The following is a 22,698-nucleotide window of genomic DNA, read 5'->3' on the forward strand; positions in this document are numbered from 1 at the left end:
GGCAGCAAGTGTAGGAAGTGCGGTTATGTGTTCTGGTCATTTCAGTGACAATGACGAATGTTTTATTAACAAGGCCCAGGTTGACGCTGGATTTGCAAATCGTTTACTATTGAAACGTGGAGTGGTCCCAGTGATAAAAGACCCCATTCATGTAAGTACAACTGGATCAGATTTCTGTCTTTTGCTGGAAAGAAACCGCTTGACTCTATAGCTCCGCCTCCAGGACCTCGGCTTTTTCCGGAGAGAATCGGAAAGCTGTATTTTTCTTTTATAAATATAATAAAACTAAACACTTTTTGGATATATTAAGGATGCACTACTACTCTATAGGTACTCAAGATTAAAATGAGATTAGGTGAAACTGTGCATGTTATGTACCCTTTAAATTTAGGTTCTAAAGCCAATAATTTAAGTAAACATTTTATTATTATGTTTAACTCTATATTTTACTTGTTCGTTCAGAGGTTAATGTCACTTAGAGTTTCCCATTAACGCGGATCTCATGGGCACAAACTCTGACTCAGAGGTTAGGGCTGCTCGATTATGCAAAAATCATAATCACGATTATTCTGGTCAATATTGAAATCACGGTTGTTTAACGCGATTATTGGTGGGGTCCTCAAAACAGTTACAGAAGACAAGTAAACAGTCAGCAATACAATAAGAACAAATAAACTAATTACAAACAAAACCGAAAAAAATACAATAGAACAAAAATACAAATTAAATAAATAGTGCTTTAGGTTTTTCAGAAAGATGAACTCCGATAACATCAAAATCAAAACAAAAATGTGTCACTGAGCACAAAACCAAGCATCTGCAATGACCATCCCAGTCCCTGACCTGAACCCTATAGAAGAGCAGAGGGCTGAACTGAAGTGAAGAAGCGCCAACATGGATCCGGGAATCTGAAGGATCTGGAGAGATCCTGTATGGAGGAATGGTCTCTGATCTCTAGTCAGGTGTTCTTCAAACTCATCAGGCATTATAGGAGAAGACTCAGAGCTGTTCTCTCTGAAAATAGGAGGTTGCAAAATGTATTTAATAAAGGGGGCAAATAATTGTTCCCAACATGTTTTGGAGAAAATTGAATTACTTCAGTGAAAGGTTAGATTTTTACTAGCTTTTTTTAATTTTTAAGATTTATTTTTTACAGCCATCTTTCATCATATTTACCAAGGGGGCAAATAATTCTGACCAGCACTGTGTATATACAGTATATAATGTGATAATCTGTATGTGTACATATCTCTTTTATAATTATAATTACACAATTACTTTGTTTTGAAAGAAAAGTTGTGGCAATGTACTGTCAGTTAAACTTCAAACTACTTTATTGGCATTAATGTTTCATAATATATAATACACAAAAAGAACTATCATAGAGGAATGATTAAAATAAGTCATATGTAAGGTGCCATTGATGTTTACAGTAATTTTGCAATATACACAGTGAAGTAAAGTGCAGCAGAACGTGAAAATAAACTTTAGATAAATTACCATGTGCAGGACTGAATTTATTTAGATTTTTCAGTGGATTTATCATTGTGTAAATGTGTATTCTAGTGAGGACTTTAATTTTGAAAAGCAGTCACTGACAACCTCTTTGTTCAGCAAGCAGGAAGTACTAGTAGTACTGCAATAGTTCAGCTAAATGTGGTAGCTGTGTGCATTACCTTTCTTTTCATCTGATAGACGCAATGTCTGTAAGTACACAGTGTTACATTTATTGTGTGATACATTTGAGAAGGTTATTTGATATTAAGATATATATTTTCTTAGTTTAATTATCCTTGCGTTATTGTCAATCTGTAATTTTCCAATTTCATATTTAGTGATTGTATCTTTTGTACATTTATACAGTTGAATACATAAATAATATTGTACATAAGTACATAATTGTATAAGTTGTATGATCGTTTTCAGTTTAAGTTTTCAGGGGGAAATCTGCGTGCATATGGTGACGCAAAAGTGTGTGAAATTCAATGTAGTTTGCACTCCAGGCGGCAATGTGAAGCACTGATCGGTGCCTTCACTGTCTAGCAGACTTTTGCGTTCTTACCGTTAGCTATATGGAAACGCGACGGTGGAGCGTTTTTAACCCTTGTGTTATGTTGCTGGTCAATTTGACCCGTTTAGATTTTATAGTTGCTGGAAATACTGGTTTACTTATGTTGTTTTTTTCTTGATATTTTGTGACTTTTTTTGCATTTATCATCATGAACATGCATGCAAAGTTTCAACATGCTGGTGTTTTACTGTTCCTTTCGTGATGTTTGACCCGCATATTTTAATGCTCTAACTGTACGGACCCAAAATAATAATATTTCTTGGTTATACTTTATTTTATTTTTTTACTACCTTATGAAGCAAAAAAAAAAAAAAAAAAAAGGTTTTCCACACTTATTTCAATACAGAAAAATATTTTGTCAGCCACAGATGGTAAAAATGACCTATCATTTCTTTTTTCAAGCTACCTGAAATAATATTAAATCTTTTTTTTTTATATATATTTTGTGACTTTTTTGCATTTATCTTCATGAACATGCATGCAAAGTTTCAGCATGCTGGTGTTTTTTTTTTTTGACATATACAAACAAAATTACTATTACGTTTGTGATGTTCGCAGGTCAATTTGACCGCCATAGGGTATTCAAAAGCAACTGTACAGACACAACATAAAAACATTTATTTTATGTATGTCAGGGCATCAACTCCAGTTCTAAAGTGTAAGTGTATCTAAAAGTGCTCTAACCCAAACCAAACACACTTGAAAAAGCTAAATCATGGTGTTCAGAATTAATTGCAAATTACAAATGAAAATCTTTGACAGACGCAGATAGTAAAATAAGCTCTCATTTATATATTCAATATATCTGAAATATCTTGAGACTTCAAAAATTTGCTCAGATTAATTGATTAATTGTTCAGTTATGATGTTCTAAGCAAAAAAAAAAAAGTATATTCAAATATATATAAATATAATGTATACTCAAAACAGTTTTAGAAAATGGTTAAAAAACATTTTCATTAAATCATATCTTCAGATATATATTTTTGGGAATATTTGACAAATGTTGATATTAAAAGTTTACAGTTTGTACCTGAATCTTTGTTGTTTTTCATAGTGTGATTTTTGAGGAATTGTATTGAATCCAATGCGGGTCAATTTGACCCGGACCATAAGGGGAGTGCACAGAATTCCAACATAACAGAAGGGTTAAGATTTCCACTCTGGAGGGTGGTTTCACTTTTTTGCATTTTTAAGCCCCAAAAAAACGCCGTCGCCGTCTAAACGAAAGGCATATCTGATAAAATATTTTTACGTTTTCACCCACAAGCCTTCTTGTGTTCTCCTGGTTAATTCGGTCCGAGAGTAGAGATAAAACCCCAAGGCACAAAGGTCAAATGCTTTTCTTACATTTCTTTACTACTTTCTAGCTATTTGCCCTTATTTAAATAAAGAAACAGAATAATATTAGAAATAAATAAAAATGTGTGAAATTGCATATATTGTTTAACGATAGACAGACAGATACATCATTAATTGTGGCAATTAGCATATGGATAAAAGACAAAAAGAGTATACAGCCAAAAAAAAATAAAAAATTAGTAGGGGTGTAACGATTCATCAACTACATCGATGTATCGATTTATATTCTTAATGATCCAACTACATCGATCTGTGCTTCTCGCAAGTTATATCGATCTAGACATACATCGATCTAACATCGTTTTAAAAGGTAATGAATCGATTGTATCGATACTAGGAAATAACGCATTGGATTTAAGCACGTCAGACTTTATAAGGATGTTTTTTTCTTAGCACTTTTAATGATAAAGGCGTTAAAAGTTACTCGATTCAGTCTGCCTATCTGTGACGTGATTGCCATGCGTGACGCATCTTTCCCTCAGAAAAACGGACTTTCCTGTCCTCTCAACCGCTATACTGCAGTAGCGCGCACTCTTCCATTGCACACGCAAATGCAGCGGCGCGCGCTGCAGGCTTATATCGTTCACTAGCCTATATATAAAGCACAAAATAAACTACAAGCATGTAACGTCGTTACGTTTTAAATTAGAAAAAAAAACGTGTTGTCCAGATTCAGTATTTGTGGTTAGATGATGTTGTCAGGCTATATGTCCGTGTCATTATTCTATCATTATATATTCGCATAATTAATTGATAGCCTACCTGATTCCCTTTCAATAATTTTTGGCTAAAAAGTCACTGAATCGATTTCAAGTCACTGAATCGTTTCGGATCGCATCGTTCTAAATGAACCAATATCGTCCTTGAATCGTATCGACAATTATAAATCGCGATACGAATCGAATCGTTGTTAAAACGAATCGTTACACCCCTAATATTTAGGCATATTTAGAACAAAAATCATTTGATGACATATTCAAACATTGTATTCAGGGCTTGACATTGACACCCGCCAACCCGCCAAATGCGGGTGGATTTTGCTCATGGCGGCTCATGTTGCTTAATTTTTACACAAGTATATCTGTTACGCTAACATTATTTAACCTATGTTTTGAATTTGTTTAAAAAATATTTGTTAAACATTAAAATGGATAGTTTACCTGCATTGAATGTGTTTTTCTATGTATTTAAAATCACTTTTAAATTTTATTTGATATGGACACTAACATTTGACATCTGGTCTTTGACCCTATAAAAATAAACTTGTTTGAGATGCGCCTTGCCTCGCCTAAAATGTATGCGAGAGTAGGAGCGGCTGCAGTGAGAGGAGGAGTGAAAAAAGCGCAGGCTAGCCGGACAGATCTCTCTTCTCGCAGAGGATCTGACACCTGTGAGATCAAAGGTGGATATCACGGGATTCACGCTCGTGCACATATCGTGTTGCTAATAAACTGGATGTAATTCAAGCTCTGTTGCTTTTATATGAAAATAAATAAAATGAACAAGACACCCATAGTACTTATTTAATTCCATTCCAAATACATGTTTATCAATATTTTTTTCTTTAATACAGACATATGTGTTTTTATTTATTTTTTTTTTTATAAAAATTTAATTGCATAACCCATAGAGATTGCACTAGTTTGGGAATATTCACACATAACATATGCACATAAAACATGAGATCAGAGTTTTAAAATCAAACATTTTAAAAGAGAACAATACATCACGGTTGTTTAAACCAATGTGTTTTGGTTCCCTCCCGGGGACCAAAACACCTGCTATAGGGGACCGTAAGGGGCCGGTGCTAAGTGGATCGGGAGGCAGTCTAAGGCGGGGGCCTAGACAGCCCGATCCCTGGACGCGGAATCTAGTTCTAGGGACATGGAACATCACCTCTCTGGCGGGGAAGGAGCCTGAGATTGTGCGTGAGGTTCAGAGATTCCAACTAGAGATAGTTGGGATCACCTCTACGCACGGCTTGGGCTCTGGAACCACACTCCTCGAGAGAGGATGGACTCTTCACCACTCTGGAGTTGCCCAAGGGGAGAGGCGGCTGGTGTTGGTTTGCTTATAGCCCCCCAGCTCAGCCGCCATGTGATGGAGTTCACCCCGGTGAACGAGAGGGTCGTTTCCCTGCGCCTTCGGGTCGGGGATAGGTCTCTCACTGTCTTTTGTGCTTACGGGCCGAACGGCAGTGCAGAGTACCCGGCCTTCTTGGAGTCTCTGGGAGGGATGCTGGAAAGTGCTCCGACTGGGGACTCCGTCGCTCTACTGGGGGACTTCAACGCCCACGTGGGCAGCGACAGTGGCACCTGGAGGGGCGTGATTGGGAGGAACGGCCCCCCTGATCTGAACCCGAGTGGTGTTCTGTTATTGGACTTCTGTGCTAGTTACAGCTTGTCCATAACGGACACCATGTTCAAGCATAAGGGTGTCCATCAGTGCACAGGGCACCAGGACACCTTAGGCCGGAGGTCGATGATCGACTTTGTGGTCGTTTCATCCGATCTCCGGCCGTATGTCTTGGACACTGGTATTCATCCCTCCTGGGATGGTGCTGCTCTTCTCTCTAGTAATATGGCTCATAGTCTTAGAGCTCAAACATGACAAATTGGGCACCAGGTCAGGAAGCAGACAGACTGGCTAAACCAACCGTCTGCTAGCGGCCTCGCGTCACCAAGGTCAGATAAATCCTATCACATAGAGCCTCTTTCACCTAGCTATCATCATATAGAGACTGTGTCTGTTCCCCGAATTTGGAAATCCAAAAAATGTTTAAACCTATCTAAGGTTAAAAATTTAATTGATGTTCAACAAATAAATAACAGCTATAATACAGATGAGCAAATGCTAAAGCTTGGGTTACTGAATATTCGATCGCTTACTTCAAAAGCACTCATTGTTAATGATATGATTTCAGATAATAACCTAGATGTGCTGTGTTTGACAGAAACCTGGCTAAAACCAAACGATTACATTACTTTAAATGAGTCCACCCTGCAAGATTACTGTTATAAACATGAGCCTCGTCTGAAACGCAAAGGGGGTGGTGTTGCTGTAATCTATAGTAATAGTTTCAAAACCACAAAGAAATCAAGTTTCGAATATAATTCTTTTGAAGTGTTAGTGCTTAATGTAAAAATATATAGTATAAATCATAAATCATGTTTGAGATTTGTGCTGGCTACTGTATACTGGCCACCGGTGCACCATACAGACTTTATCAAAGAATTTGCGGACTTTCTATCATAGTTAGTATTGGCTGCATATAAACTCAATTGTTGGTGATTTTAATATACACATCGATAATGAAAAAGATGCATTGGGTTTGGCATTTAAAGACATTGAAAACTCAATTGGAGTTAGACAACACGTGTCAGGACCTACTCATCGTCGTAATCATACTCTAGATCTAATATTATCACACGGAATAGATGTGGATGCCGTTGAAATTCTGCAGCAGAGCGATGACATCTCAGATCATTATCTAGTCTCGTGTAAATTACATTTAGCCAAGGCTGCAAAGCCGACTCTGTGTTACAAATATGTTAGACCTATCACTTCTGCCACTAAAGATCGCTTTATTAATAATCTTCCTGATCAGTTTCATCATTTTAGCATCCCGGATAGCTTAGAAAAAATTGATATTGCAACAGAAACTTTTAACTCTCTCTTTTCCAGCACTTTAGACACAGTTGCTCCTTTGCGCTTAAAGAAGATTAAAGAAAATAATCCAACGCCGTGGTACAACGAGCACACTCAGGCCATTAAGAGAGCAGCCAGAAAAATGGAACAAAACTGGAAGAAAACAAAACTAGAGGTATTTCGCATTTCACATTTCATGGAAAGAGAGCTCGATTGCATACAGAGAGGCTTTAAAAGCTGCTAGATCTGCTTATTTTTCAACCCTATTAGAAGAAAATAAACATAATCCTAGGTATTTATTTGAAACAGTGGCTAAACTAACGAAAAAGAAAGCTTCAAACACAGAAGTTTCCAGCACAGCAGTAACGACTTTATGAACTTCTTCACTTATAAGATTGATAATATCAGGGAGAAAATTATAACTATGCAACCGTCTACTACAGTATCGCATCAGGCAGTGCATTGTAGTCTCCCTGAGGAAAAATTTGATTCATTCGTTGCTATAGGAGAGGAAGAATTTACTAAACTCGTTAAATCATCTAAATCGACAACATGTATGTTAGACCCTATACCGACTAAGCTACTGAAAGAGATGCTTCCAGAGGTCATAGATAGGCCTGTCACGATAACAAATTTTGCTGGACGATAAATTGTCCAAGAAATTATCGCGATAAACGATAATATTGTCGTACTGAGACCATTTTCATTTAATATAATTATAATGGCATAATCAGAGCCGGATTAACGCAAAGGCAAACTAGGCACGTGCCTAGGGCCCGATTGGCGGGATGGGGCCCAGACAGAGGGACAAAAAAAAAAAAAGTCCTATCTACAATTTATTTCAATATTTATTAGTTAACTAAAAATAGTGACGATGTTTATCTTAACCATAGACTGTTACATTACTGCAGTTAAACCAATGAATGTGTCCGTTACAAAGCGGGTGCCGGCTTCTGAAAGTACAGGTATGTGTAACGAACGCATCCATCAGGTGCTGCGAGGCAAAAGCCTAATAAGCACACAAAGAAGCACTGCTCAAAATGCAGGTGTGTGAGTTGTCGTCATCTATTTTGGAGTGATTGCAATGTATTCTAAATATAAACTTGTACTGTAGATCAGCGTCATTTCTGGAAAAATCATTCACCGCTTTATTACGAGTTTAAAAGAGCGCGAGCGTCATTAACGTGCCCAGACGCGACGCTTTGAATTTGCGCGTACAATGAATAACATAGCTGACTAGTAAAAAAGCTACAAAATTAAAAGACAAGACGTCTGTATTCTAAGTTAAAAAGCCAACACACTACAATATTTTTAAATGTTTCAAATAAAGGATCTCATATCTATGGGTCTATCTTCTAAATTCTGCTGCTGATTAGATTCCTGACATTACGCCAATAATATCAGTTTATATATTTTTTTTCTGCTCAGTAGCGATCGTGTTTTTCTCTTCCACTTGATTTGTGTATAACATATTTAAGGTAGCAATGCAATATAAAGCACATATGCTCATCTACTGAAGTGTGATTCTGGAACTGTGAATAAATTGAACAAAACAGCAAAATAACAACAACAACAACAACAATAACATCTTCATTAAACAAAAAAGAGATTACCTTAGATAAAGTTTGATTAATATGTACATACAGTACCGGTAAAAGTCTGGACCCATTACTATTTTTAATGTTTTTGATTATTATGCTCTACAAGCCTGCATTTATTTGATCAAAAATACAGAAAAAAAAGAAACAGGAATATTCAGCAAGGATGTGTTAAATATATAAAAAGTGATAGTGAAGACTTTTTTAAAACAACTTTTTAATAATCAAAAATCCTGAAAAAAAGTATCACAGGTTATAAAATAAATATTAAGCACCATTTCTAACATTTGATAATAAATCAGAATATTATAAAGTTTTCTGAAGGATCACGTGACACTAAATTCAGCTTTGCATCACAGAAATATAACGTATAGTAAAATAGAAAACCATTATTTTAAATTTTAATAATATTTCACTATATTATTTTTTCTGTATTTTTGATCAAATAAATCCAGGCGTGATGAGCATAAGAGACTTCTTTCAAAAACATTAAAAATAGTAATGTGTCCAAACTTATGTAGTACTGTGTAAGTAAAAATATACTGCTTTTAAAATTAAATGTTGTATAAAAAGGTTAGGAATCATATTTGTTTCAAGTGTTTTTTTATTGGGGGTGGGGGGCCTCCAACATGAATTTTGCCTAGGGCCTCCTAATGTCTAGAACCGGCCCTGGGCATAATAATGCAGGTACACCTTTTCAACGATCTATAAACTTTTATTTCTAAAGAATATTAAACATTGAAAACGGAAAACATTTTAAATATCCAAAAAAATGAACAAAACAACCAAAAACAATGAAAGCAATGGACTCTTAGTGTCTGTTAACAAAATAAATGTCTGTTAATAAAAAAAAAATGAAACAAAATTGCACTTCAAAAAATATTAAATATTAGGCTTTAGACATTATTAAATAGTGATACATTCCATAACAGGCAAAACTGACAGTTAGGACCTTTGTAAACAAATAAAAAAAGCCTCAACAAGCCATATCACCCAAATTTTGCACTGTTACTCCTGTTACTTTGTCAAGTGATTGTGTACTGTCGGGAAGACAGAGACGCACTTTATTGCGTGCATGCTACGCACTGAAAATACTTGGTTAGGATTAGGGGTGAGGAGTGCGTGCGTATTACACGCCATAAAGAGTGTATCATATGCACGCAAAAACTATTTTTGGCATATAAATGGCACGAGAAATAACATTTGTGGTATAGATATGCATTTTCATGTGATTGGGCTCGCTGTCGCAACTCACAACTAGCGTCTTCTCTCTCTCCCGGCAGTAGCCGCAAACAGTCCCGCGGCCGCCGGCGCTTTCCCATACAAAGACCATGTGACTGACAAGCGCCGCCTTCCCACACAAAGACCATGCAACTGACAACAAGAGGGTTCACTCCTCCTATACGCTAAAGAACCGAGCGAGAGTGGTCATCCAGTCTCTTTGGTAGAGAGAGAGAGACGAGGAAAACAAACAAGCATGCAAATGGAATTATCGCGGCCGGAAAAATTATCGAGCTCATTTTTTTTATCGTGCGATTAATCGACTTATCGACTATCGCGACAGGCCTAGTCATAGATCCTCTTCTTAATATCATTAATTCGTCTTTGTCTCTAGGATACGTACCAAAAAACTTTAAGCTGGCTATGATTAAACCGCTTGTTAAAAAACTGCAACTTGATCTTTCAGAATTAGTCAATTACAGGCCGGTCTCGAATCTACTTTTCTGTCAAAGATACTAGAAAAGGCAGTATCTTCACAACTGTGTTCCTTTCTAGAAAGAAATGATATCTGCGAGGATTTTCAGTCCGGATTCAGACCATACCATAGTACTGAGACTGCACTCGTTAGAGTCACAAATGATTTGCTTTTATCATCCGATCGTGATTGTATCTCGCTATTAGTGTTACTCGATCTTAGTGCTGCGTTTGACACCATCGACCACAACATTCTTTTAAATATACTAGAAAACCATGTTGGCATTAGTGGATTTGCACTAGCATGGTTTAAATCATTCTTATCTGACCGTTATCAGTTTGTAGCAGTAAATGAAGAGATGTCTTATCGATCACAAGTTCAGTATGGCGTACCACAAGGCTCAGTACTAGGACCGCTGCTGTTCACTCTGTACATGCTACCATTAGGAGATATCATTAGGAAACATGGAATTAGCTTCCACTGTTATGCTGACGATACTCAGCTCTATATTTCTTCAAAACCTAACGAAACTTACCAATTCACTAAATTAACAGAATGCATAGCTGATATAAAATATTGGATGACTCGTAATTTCCTACTTCTAAATTCTGAAAAAACAGAGATTCTAATTATTGGACAAAAAACGTCCTCACGTAATAACCTAGAATACTGTCTAACACTTGATGGCTGCTCTGTTAAGTCTTCGTCGTCGGTTAGGAACCTGGGTGTGCTCTTTGATACCAATCTTTCATTTGAAAGTCACGTGTCTAGTATCTGTAAAACTGCATTTTTCCATCTTAAAAATATATCTAAATTACGTCATATGCTCTCATTGCCAAATGCGGAACAATTAGTTCATGCTTTCATGACATCAAGGCTAGATTATTGTAATGCTCTACTGGGTGGTTGCCCTGCACGCTTAATAAACAAACTACAGCTAGTTCAAAACGCAGCAGGAAGTATGGCCATATTAGCCCAGTTCTGTCAAAACTGCACTGGCTCCCTATTAAACATCGCATCAATTTTAAAATATTGCTGATTACTTACAAAGCACTAAATGGTTTAGCTCCACAGTACTTGAGCGAGCTCTTAATGCATTATACTCCTTCACGTCTATTGCAATCTCAAAATTCCAGCCAGTTGATAATACCTAGAATATCAAAATCGACTGCTGGCGGTAGATCCTTCTCCTATTTAGCACCAAAACTTTGAAACAGTCTTCCTAACGTTGTCCGGGAAGCAGACACACTCTGTCAGTTCAAATCAAGATTAAAAACACATCTCTTTGACATAGCTTTCACATAATACATTATAGACTTCTATAATTCAATATTAGGCTGCATAGATTAGGTCAGCTGTAACCGGGAACACTTCCCATAAATCCTGATGTACTTGTTACATCATGAGAAGAATGGCATCTACGCTAATTTTAGTGTCTGTGTTTATCCCGAGGTTTTCCCGCAGCCTGCCGGATCCAGGCCGTTTCCAGATCTGACGAAGGCCCTTCGCCTGGACCGATGACAACGCAGTGCTGAAGTGCCAACTAGTCTCTCCCTATGGAGGATCCCTCTCCCACTCTACAGATAAAGCGTCGTCGGGAAAACTCAATTTGCGTATCTACCCCGAATTGATAAAATAAAATAAAATTCTGAATTAAAACTATAAGGAAACACCAGTAATTTGTTTAGGCTTGGTTTGTAGGGAATTCCAAACCTGCACACATATATTCAAACACACATAACTATTTAACCCGTTCTTAATGCGCATCTGAACGCCATCAGCGTTTCTCACAGGATCGCGTTTAAAGTTTGTGTAGAGAGAATGGTGTCGTCTTGGCGGCCCCTAATTTAATAACAAATGATCGTTGCGACGGAAGCGAATCAATCAAAACCAACTTTAGCTGGAAAATAACTTTATTAAAGAACCGCTATAAAGCCAAAACAATCTTACGTTAAATTATACATTTATCTCTGTAAAGCTGCTTTGAGACAATCTACATTGTTAAAAGCGCTATATAAATGAAGATGACTTGACTTGACTTGACACTCGGGTGAAGAGAGGGGTGGAGCTGTCAGCTGATCACCACCTGGTGGTGAGTTGGATCCGATGGCAGGGGAGGAAGCTGGACAGACTCGGCAGACCCAAACCTACTGTGAGGGTCTGTTGGGAACGTTTGGCCGAATCTCCTGTCAGAGAGATCTTCAACTCCCACCTCCGGCAGAGCTTCGACCAGATCCCGAGGGAGTCTGGAGATATTGAGTCCGAGTGGACCATGTTCTCCACCTCCATTGTCAACGCGGCCACTCGGAGCTGTGGCCGTAAGGTCTCCGGTGCCTGTCGAGGCGGCAATCCCCGAACCCGGTGGTGGACACTGGAAGTAAGGGATGCCGTCAAGCTGAAGAAGGAGTCCTATCGGGCCTGGCTGGCTTGTGGGACTCCTGAGGCAGCTGATGGGTACCGACGGGCCAAGTGGAATGCAGCCCGGGTGGTTGTGGAGGCAAAAACTCGGGCCTGGGAGGAGTTCGGTGAGGCCATGGAGAAGGACTATCGGTCGGCCTCGAAGAGATTCTGGCAAACCGTCTGGCGCCTCAGGAGGGGGAAGCAGTGCCCTACCAACGCTGTTTACAGTGGAGGTGGGCAGCTGTTGACCTCGACTGGGGATATTACCGGACTGTGGAAGGAATACTTCGAGGATCTCCTCAATCCCGCCGTCACGTCTTCCATTGAGGAAGCAGAGGCTGAGGGCTCGGAGGCGGACTCGTCCATCACCCAAGCTGAAGTCCACCCTGAGTACCTCAAGTCTCTGGATGTTGTGGGGCTGTCTTGGCTGACACGCCTGCAGCATCGTGTGGCGGTCGGGGACAGTGCCTTTGGACTGGCAGACCTCTTTTCAAGAAGGGGGACCAGAGGGTGTGCTCCAACTATAAGGGGATCACACTTCTCAGCCTCCCTGGGAAAGTCTATGCCAGGGTACTGGAGAGGAGAATCCGGCCGATAGTAGAACCTCGGATTCAGTAGGAACAGTGTGGTTTTCGTCCCGGTCGTGGAACACTGGACCAGCTCTATACCCTCTACAGGGTGCTGGAGGGCTCATGGGAGTTTGCCCAACCAATCCACATGTGCTTTGTGGATTTGGAGAAGGCATTCGACTGTTTCCCTCGCGGCATCTTGTGGAGGGTGCTCTGGGAGTATGGGGTTCGGGGTTCTTTGCTAAGGGCTATCCGGTCCCTGTACGACCGGAGCAGGAGCTTGGTTCGCATTGCCGGCAGTAAGTCAGACTTGATCCCGGTGCATGTTGGACGCCGGCAGGGCTGCCCTTTGTCGCCGGTTCTGTTCATAATTTTTATGGACAGAATTTCTAGGCGCAGCCAGGGGCCGGAGGGGGTCAGGTTTGGGGACCACACGATTTCATCTCTGCTCTTTGCGGATGATGTTGTCGTGCTGGCCTCATCAAACCAGGACCTCCAGCATGCACTGGGACGGTTTGAAGCCGAGTGTGAAGCGGCTGTGATGAGAATCAGCACCTCCAAATCCGAGGCCAAGGTTCTCAGTCGGAAAAGGATGGTTTACCCGCTTCAAGGTTGGTGGAGAGCTCCTGCCTCAAGTGGTGGAGTACAAGTATCTTGGGGTCTTGTTCACGAGTGAGGGAAGGATGGAACGGGAGATTGACAGGCGGATTGGTGCAGCTTCTGCAGTAATGCGGTCCCTGTACCGGTTTGAAGCCGAGTGTGAAGCGGCTGTGATGAGAATCAGCACCTCCAAATCCGAGGCCAAGGTTCTCAGTCGGAAAAGGATGGTTTACCCGCTTCAAGGTTGGTGGAGAGCTCCTGCCTCAAGTGGTGGAGTACAAGTATCTTGGGGTCTTGTTCACGAGTGAGGGAAGGATGGAACGGGAGATTGACAGGCGGATTGGTGCAGCTTCTGCAGTAATGCGGTCCCTGTACCGGTCTGTAGTGGTGAAGAAGGAGCTGAGCCGCAAGGCGAGGCTCTCGATTTACCAGTCAATCTACGTTCCTACTCTCACCTATGGTCATGTGCTGTGGGAAAGCGGCCGAAATGAGCTTACTCCGCAGGGTGGCTGGGCGATCCCTTAGAGATAGGGTGAGAAGCTCGGTCACTCGGGAGGAGCTCAGAGTAGAGCCGCTGCCCCTCCACATCGAGAGGGGTCAGTTGAGGTGGCTCGGGCATCTTTTCCGGATGCCTCCTGGACGCCTTCCCGGGAAGGTGTTCCGGTCATGTCCCACCGGGAGGAGACCCTGGGGAAGACCTAGGACACGCTGGGGAGACTATGTCTCCCGGCTGGCCTGGGAACGCTTCGGTGTCCCCCAGGAAGAGCTGGAGGAAGTGTCTAGGGAGAGGGAAGTCTGGGCATACGTCAGCATGACATCAGAGCAAGGCGGACCGCACTCGGACACATTTCTAACCGGCATGCATCTCGCGCTGATCACCGGTGATCGGTTCTGCGCAGATTTTGCTCATCTCAAACAAGCCTATTTTTGTTTTGTTTTTTTTGCAGATCATCTCCTCCTACCAATCTGCAGTTCAGTCAATGAAGCTCCGCCCACAGCAGTCACATGGACAATGAAGCTCCGCCCACAAAAATTCCATCATCAGTGAAGCTCTTCCCACAACAATTCCCCAATAAATGCTTTAAATTCCCATCAGCTACAAGTGAAGACGAGCATCAGAGCATCAGGAAGAGCTGAAATCTGCAAAGACTGAGTTTATTAAAGAGGACAGTGAGAACATGAGTGATCCAGAACCCTGCTGAATGAAACACACTGAAGATCCTGAAGAACAAAGAGGTTGGTGTTTATTCTTCATTCATTCATGATGCTGAAGAACATTCATGTTAGAAACATTCAAGCACTTCATCACTTTTAGATAAACAGTTCAAGTATTGAATAGGAACTGAATTTTCAACAAATGGTCAGTAGAGGGAGGTTTGAGAAACTTTCATATTGATTGTCAACATGAGGTCAAACTAAGTATAATTTTAGCTCTGGTTCACTTTTTTTTTTTTTTGCAACTATGTTGGAATATACCAAATGTTTTATGAATTATGAATTTCAAAAACCAAATGTATTACCCAAATGTTGGATATTTTTCAGTATAGTTTCAACATTTTAGCAATAAACTTTTTAGCAATATTTTTTTTGTTGTTGCAATAAACAGTAAACTTTATCAAGCAGATTAACTTTCCAGAATGGCTGACAGGGTTGTGAGCATAACTTAAGCAAAATATGATTCATAGTTACTGATAAAGTTCTATGTCCCATAAATCATAGACGTTATTCTAATTATATTTCCTTAAAAAATGACTTTGATAGAGAGCAGAGTGGGAAATGAGTTTGCCAAACTCGAACTGGAACACAGGGAAACTTGTATTTTTTTATTTATTTAACTTATTTAATTAATAATAAAAAATAAATAAAAAACAGCAAAATGGGAATATTTTATAGCAGTTGTCTACTTTAATGTTCTTTCACTTAATTTCTTTTCTCTTGTATTATTTTGATGAATAATAATATTTTTGTTTCACTTCAGACCTGATGGAAGTGAAGGAGGAGAGTGAAGAACTGAGTGAAGTGAAGGAGGAGAGTGAAGAACTGAGTGAAGTGGAGGAGGAACATCATGTCAAACCTGGAGAAAAACCTTTGAGTCGCTCAAAGACTAAAAAGACATTTTTAAAGAAAAGAAAAGACAAGAAATCTTTCACCTGCACTCAGTGTGGAAAGAGTTTCACAGTCAAACAAAGACTTGATGTTCACATGAGAGTTCACACTGGAGAGAGGCCGTTCACATGTGATCAGTGTGAAAAGAGTTTCTCAAGCAAACAACACATTGAGATTCACATGAGAGTTCACACTGGAGAAAAGCCTTGCACATGCGATCAGTGTGGGAAGAGTTTCACACAATCATCATACCTTAAGATTCACATGAGAATCCACACTAGAGAAAAGCCGTTCACATGTGATCAATGCGGGATGGACTTCACACAAAAACAACATCTTAAGTTTCACATGATGATCCACACGGGAGAAAAGCCTTGCGTATGCTTTCAGTGCGGGAAGAGTTTCACACAATCATCATCCCTTAATGTTCACATGAGGATCCACACCGGAGAGAAGCCGTTCACATGTAATCAGTGTGGCAAAACATTTCTCTGTGCATCAAACCTGAAGACACACCTGACAGTTCATACGAAGGAGAAGCCGCATTCATGTTCTGTGTGTGGAAAGAGTTTTTCATCGCTGCCATATTTAAAAGTACATCAGAAAATGCACACTGGTGTGAGAGAGTACATGTGCTTTGAGTGTGAGTCGACTTTTATTACAGCGGGCAGTTTAAAACAGCACCAGATTATTCACACTGGAGAAAAACCTTACAAGTGTTCACACTGTGACAAGAGATTCAGTCAGTCAAGAAGTCTGAAAAGACATGAGAGGACCCACAGCAGAGAGAAGCCGCACACGTGTGATCAGTGTGGAGAGATTTTCTCTTTTAAAAGTCACCTGAAGCGACACATGAAGATCCATGCAGTGGAGAAACCGGATCACCATGATCCATGTGGAGAGAGGTTCCTTCAGTTATCTTCAGTTACTCACTCAAATGGAAAACAACGTGACGTGAACAAGAAAGGAAAAACAGAAGCCGAAAAATCTGTCACCTCTTCAGGTCACCTGCCCTCAGTGTAAAAAACGCACATGAGAGTTCACACTGGGAACTAGTGGCTCAGGCTTTCGCTCTGAAATCACTTCTGCTTCTCTTTATGTAGAAAGACCATTTAACTGTGATCAGTGTGGTAAACAGTTTCATTGGGCGTCAGTCCTGAAGAAACACCTGAAGATTCATACAAAGGAGAAGATTCATTCGTAATATTACAGCAGAAAAGACATGGCAGTGTGTGTTTCAGTGCTGAAGTCCTTTACTACAGAAGATGAATTGAAAGAGTTTAAAAGTTTTAAATAGCCTACATTACTTACAGTTTGCGTCGTCGTTGTTGAGCCCAGAATAGTCCACACGGCCTTATCTTGTACAAAAGTTTTCTGGCAAAGCCAGCATCATACTGCGATTGTTCTCAACTGTCACTCATCCTTGAAATGTGGAGAACACACGCTTGAATTAACACTGCCGTGACTGGGACGTCCGCAAAAAAATAAACTGCATCCATCTTCCCTTGACGTCTGGATCTTTCAGCAGCATATATTATTCAAACATGTTGTTTGTCCACAGCCAGGAACAACAGCACATCTGCGTGATATTGCAATCCTCTTGTAAACAAACCCACTCGCTGCACGTCGACTGAACAACACATGTGAAGCGCGTGACAGTTGCGATGATGAAATGAGGCTGCGCTTGAAGCGTAGCTGTCTACGCTGGATGCGATCATATGCAAACGACTGATACGTCACTTCGTACCGTGACGTCACTTCTTACCATGGATCCAGAAAAGGCTGTATTTAGAGCTTGATTAAATAATTGATTTGTTTATAATGGGGAGGACGTCTTAAGCTATGAAACTTGCAGGACGTTTTAATGGTACAAAGACCTCTTATATACCAAAAGATCAAGGCAAATTTGGTTTCTCATGTCATGACCCATTTAAAATCACAAATGATTTACTCTTAGCTTCTGACCAAGGCTGTATCTCAATATTATTTTTACTTGATCTTAGTGCTGCGTTCGAATACTATAGATCATACAATACTTTTAGATTGACTACAAAATTATACTGGTGTTCAAGGACAAGCATTAAGCTGGATCAGATCATACCTATCTGACCGATACCATTTTGTCTATTTAAATGGAGAAAAATCGATCATAACTCCAGTAAACTATGGAGTGCCGCAGGGATCTGTGTTAGGCCCTCTATTATTCTCAATATATATGCTGCCACTTGGAAATATTATAAGGAAACATGGAATTAGTTTCCATTGTTATGGTGATGACACTCAAATCTATATTTCATCTTGGCCGGATGAAAACGCTAAATTATCTAAATTGACAGAGTGTGTTAAAGATATAAAAGATTGGATGACGCGCAATTTTCTTTTATTAAATCCAGACAAGACAGAGGTACTAATCATCGGTTTTAAAAAAAAACGCCAACAAAACCTCTCACAATACAACTTTAACATAGTAGGATGTCCTGTTACTTTATCCTCTACAGTAAAAGACCTGGGTGTTATACTAGACTGTAACCTGTCATTTGAAAATCATATTTCGTATGTTACAAAAACTGCCTTTTTCCACCTTAGAAACATTGCTAAGCTACGTAATATGCTATCAGTTTCTAATGCAGAAAAGTTAGTTCATGCGTTCATGACCTCGAGACTAAATTACTGTAATGCTTTATTAGCTGGTTGTCCTGCATCCTCAATAAACAAGCTACAGTTAGTCCAAAATGCCGCCGCTAGAGTTCTTACTAGATCAAGAAAATTTGACCATATAACACCAATTTTATCATCACTACATTGGTTACCTATAAAGTTCCGTATTAATTACAAGGTATTGCTACTGACTTATAAAGCCCTAAACGGCTTAGCTCCAGTTTATTTAACGGATCTTCTATCGCCCTATAATCCATCGTGCTCTTTAAGATCACTAAATTCGAGGCTTTTGGTCATACCTAGGATATCCAGATCCACCAAAGGAGGGAGAGCATTTTCACATTTAGCTCCAAAACTCTGGAATAGCCTTCCTGATACTGTTCGTTGCTCAGACTCGCTCTCCCAGTTTAAAACTAGATTAAAGACGCATCTCTTCAGCCAGGCATTCATATAATACTTTTAATCTTACAGTTAATTCCGGTCTCTAGTTCATAAACGCCAGAGGAGAACTGGCCCCCGACTGAGCCTGGGTACTCCCAAGGTTTTTTTTCTCCATTAGGTCACCTGATGGAGTTTTTCGGTTCCTTGCCACTGTTGCCTTTGGCTTGCTCAGTTGGGGATACTTAATTTAATTTAATTAATCAATCAACAATTGATCAGCATTACCAAACGTGGACGTTTTACACTAGAAACAAACATTGATGTACTATTTTAATTTAATACTGTGAAGCTGCTTTGATACAATCTGTATTGTGAAAAGCGCTATATAAATAAAGTTGACTTGACTTGACTATATGACAACCGCGACAGCGACTACAAAAACAGGTATTTCTGTTTTACATTAAGCGGCATCTAATGTCAGGGAATGAATTTGCATGTTCACTCGACTCATCGTCAGTGAAAATCGCTTGGGTGTGAACACAAAAAACGCGTTGAAAAACGCTGGTGAATAACGCGCGCCGATATTCGTCCCAGTGTGTACGGCCCTTAAGGGTATCTGTTGGTTACAAATATGTAAATTTTTCAATAGCCTACATTATTTGTGCTATTTTCTGTATTTTCAGAATACTATATTTTAATTAGCGGTGGGAATCTTTAGGCACCTCACGAATCCGATCCGATTCTGAGAGTCACGATCTGATTACTTTTTTTCTAATTAATTAGTTTACCAGCTTTTTATTTATTTAACCACATGTGTAATTATTAGTACTTTTTAAAATAATTACAATTGAAATTTTAATTGAAATTAATTAATTTAGCTTGAAAGCATTAAAGCAAGTAGTAAATAATAAAGAGGAACAAATAAACATATTACGTACTTTTAGTATGCAAGATTATCTAAACGTTTTCCAGTCAAGATCTTTGAGTGATTTTTCTCTTTCTCAGCTTTACTGTTGTTTGATTGTTACTATGACATCATGGACAGCAGGAGATATTCACTAATGCACTAATGCAATATAAGATGTGGTTTGTCTGTTTTATCCCTTAAAGGTATAGCGGAGGATTTTTTCACTTCCGGGTGGAATGCCTATACTATTGGTCCTCCTAATTGAATTAATCAAACTTTTCAAAAAGTGGAGAGGGCGGGTCTTATCTAAAATTCGGAAAGATCCTCCGCTATACCTTTAAGACATAACTGACTGTCTTTCACTAATTTCGCGTCAGAAATCATTTTGAGATTTAGTCGGACACTTTCTGATTCCCGTAGTAACCGCTCACGTGGTGTTTGCATACTTTATCACAGCTGAAGTGAAATAAATGCAATATTTGCCAAATAATACACGGATGTTTCAGAGACATTTTCATTCAATACTTTATGTACTGCTTCATACAGCGTCTGTTTGAACAAGAATAAAGTTCAACATAAGCTACTCTCAATGAAGTGGAGTCTACGTTTTTTAAGCAGTTTTAATTTGATAACATCTTGTGAAAAGGGGCATAATAGGTCCCCTTTAAAGGGTAACTAAACCCTAAACCAACTTTTTTTAGTTAATGATCTGTAAGAATGGGGCTTTATTAGTGCTGTTCATTGATTCAAGTCATTTGTTTGACATTTGTGTTGAAAGTATTTTAATTTTACTAAATAGGGTGTAAAAACGTCTGAGTGCTGCCCTCCTCAGGTTGAACAGTGGCTACTGCAGTTGAATTTTCCTATTGGAAGTTGTGTTACACTCTGATGTCAGAGGGTACCAGCTAACCACGCCCTTGCCTGCAGAGAGATATGTCTCAGATGCACGCCCCCTCTCCACTGGGCTCTGCCTACTTTTCCAGCATTTTTCAAATATTGCCAGTGGGTGGAGTCAGGCTCTGACCAGGGGTTTAGTTACCCTTTAATAATTAAAGTTTTTTTTGTAAAATAAACGAAATATCAGTCTAAAAGTTGGTGTCAGAATTATGACACTGTTGTATTTTTTTATGTTAAAATTACGTAAGATAATTGTGTCGTTGATCAACTATATTTAATAGTTCTCACTATAGAAACATGGTATTTGTGCCTATAATGCTTTGAAAAATAATAATTGGAATATCAATGTAGGCCTACCTCATTTGTCATGAACATTTTCAGGGATGTATAATTGATTTATAAAAATGCATAAAAGTGGTTGTAATATTTTATAGCAGTTGCTTTCTGCTATTACATCAGATCTCACCTTTATGTCCGTTCCAGGGTTTCCGTTGTCCGGTAATTGCCGGACATTGGCCGGAAAAAAAATTAAATGTCCGACAAAATTAAATCTCTCCGGTCAAATTGTCAGATTAAAATTGCCTAACACCGTGTCCTAACTAACTACATGAGACGCGACGCCGCGACACGCGATAAAAGGTATCTTTTCCATGTTAATCAGAGTTTTTGTCCTAACCAGACGCGACGGCGACATGCGACATTTCTAATTTAGAAACGGTTTCTATTTTCCTGCGACGTCGCGCTGGAACATCAAACACAAAGTGTGGCAAACTGGCAATGATAATCTCTGGTACTGTTTATGTGCTTTATTTAATGTTAAAAGCGTGAAATGTGACTTTGAATATCATTTAGTGCTCCAGCTTTGTAGCTGTAAAAGCAACAATGAATATAATTCACCTCAGATCTTGAAATTAAACAAATGGAAACATGAACGTTAAAACTGTGAACAAACAGGTGTGTTATTTGACAAAGAATGTTTTAGTAACTCAGTAGCCTATGTATTTTTTTAATGGTGTAATATTTGTGAATGTTATGTAGCTACTTATTCATTTTCTTAGGAGTGCCGTCAAGTTTACGCTCTAGTCGGTAGTCGGTTAAAAAAAAATTAATTGCAGATTTTCTTCCCTCAAATCTAAAGCATGCTCACACTACAAGGTTTGAAAATCGCGGTGCACCACACACTACAAAATGTTATTAAGATTATTGTGCCAGAGGAAGCGCCTCACGTGATCTCACGCAACAGATCTGAAGTGGAAAAGCATGGAAACATATGGGATATGCATTGCCATGCCCATGACACACACACACACGCACGCACATACAGTAGCCTACACACGCACAGAGTGAACCTCTGCACTTGAGCACTTTGAACCTACCGGTACTTTAAGTTAAGAGCTTAGATTGGGCCCAAAAAAATCAAGCCCGACCCTACCCGAGCATGTTGTGTACGAGCCCGGCCCGCCACGCCACGCCACGACACGACACGACACGACACAACACAACACGTTTAAGATTTGAGGGAAGAAAATCTGCAAAGATTCTCCTTAAGTGTGTGCTGTAACCAGATTTCAAAATCGGTTAGGATTTTAAAACTCCTGTAGTGTGAGCCAGGCATTAGCCATCTCATTCCAAGATCTTTTTGTGTGAAGTGAACAAATCACTCACACTCAATTTTTCATAACTGTCAAGAACCAGCAAAAGTAATGATTATGAATATGTAAAATATTGCAATGAGACATTTTAGTTGTCTATTAATAAACAAGTGTTTTCTGTGTCGGCTGCAAAGATGAAGTCTGACTCGCAAT

At 39.4% G+C, this 22,698-nt stretch overlaps 1 protein-coding gene across 1 annotated transcript; it reads left to right on the forward strand.

The window, feature by feature from the left end:
• Positions 1-1,613: 1,613 nt before the first annotated feature.
• On the forward strand, positions 1,614-19,497 carry LOC308693909 (uncharacterized protein). Its single transcript, XM_081371058.1, has 3 exons — positions 1,614-1,706; positions 14,892-15,180; positions 15,923-19,497. The coding sequence occupies exons 2-3, from the start codon at positions 15,147-15,149 to the stop codon at positions 17,071-17,073; spliced, it is 1,185 nt and encodes a 394-aa protein (XP_081227184.1). The 5' UTR covers positions 1,614-1,706; positions 14,892-15,146; the 3' UTR covers positions 17,074-19,497.
• Positions 19,498-22,698: the final 3,201 nt, after the last annotated feature.

Source organism: Scardinius erythrophthalmus (assembly GCF_964197995.2).
Source record: "Scardinius erythrophthalmus genome assembly, chromosome: 1".
Lineage (NCBI taxonomy): Eukaryota > Metazoa > Chordata > Actinopteri > Cypriniformes > Leuciscidae > Scardinius > Scardinius erythrophthalmus.

Excerpts from the sequence above, each read along its gene's own strand:
- LOC308693909 (XM_081371058.1), top strand. The coding sequence starts at position 15,147 with ATGAAACACACTGAAGATCCTGAAGAACAAAGAG. Across the intron at positions 15,181-15,922 it reads AGATCCTGAAGAACAAAGAG|ACCTGATGGAAGTGAAGGAG; the intron begins GTTGGTGTTTAT and ends GTTTCACTTCAG.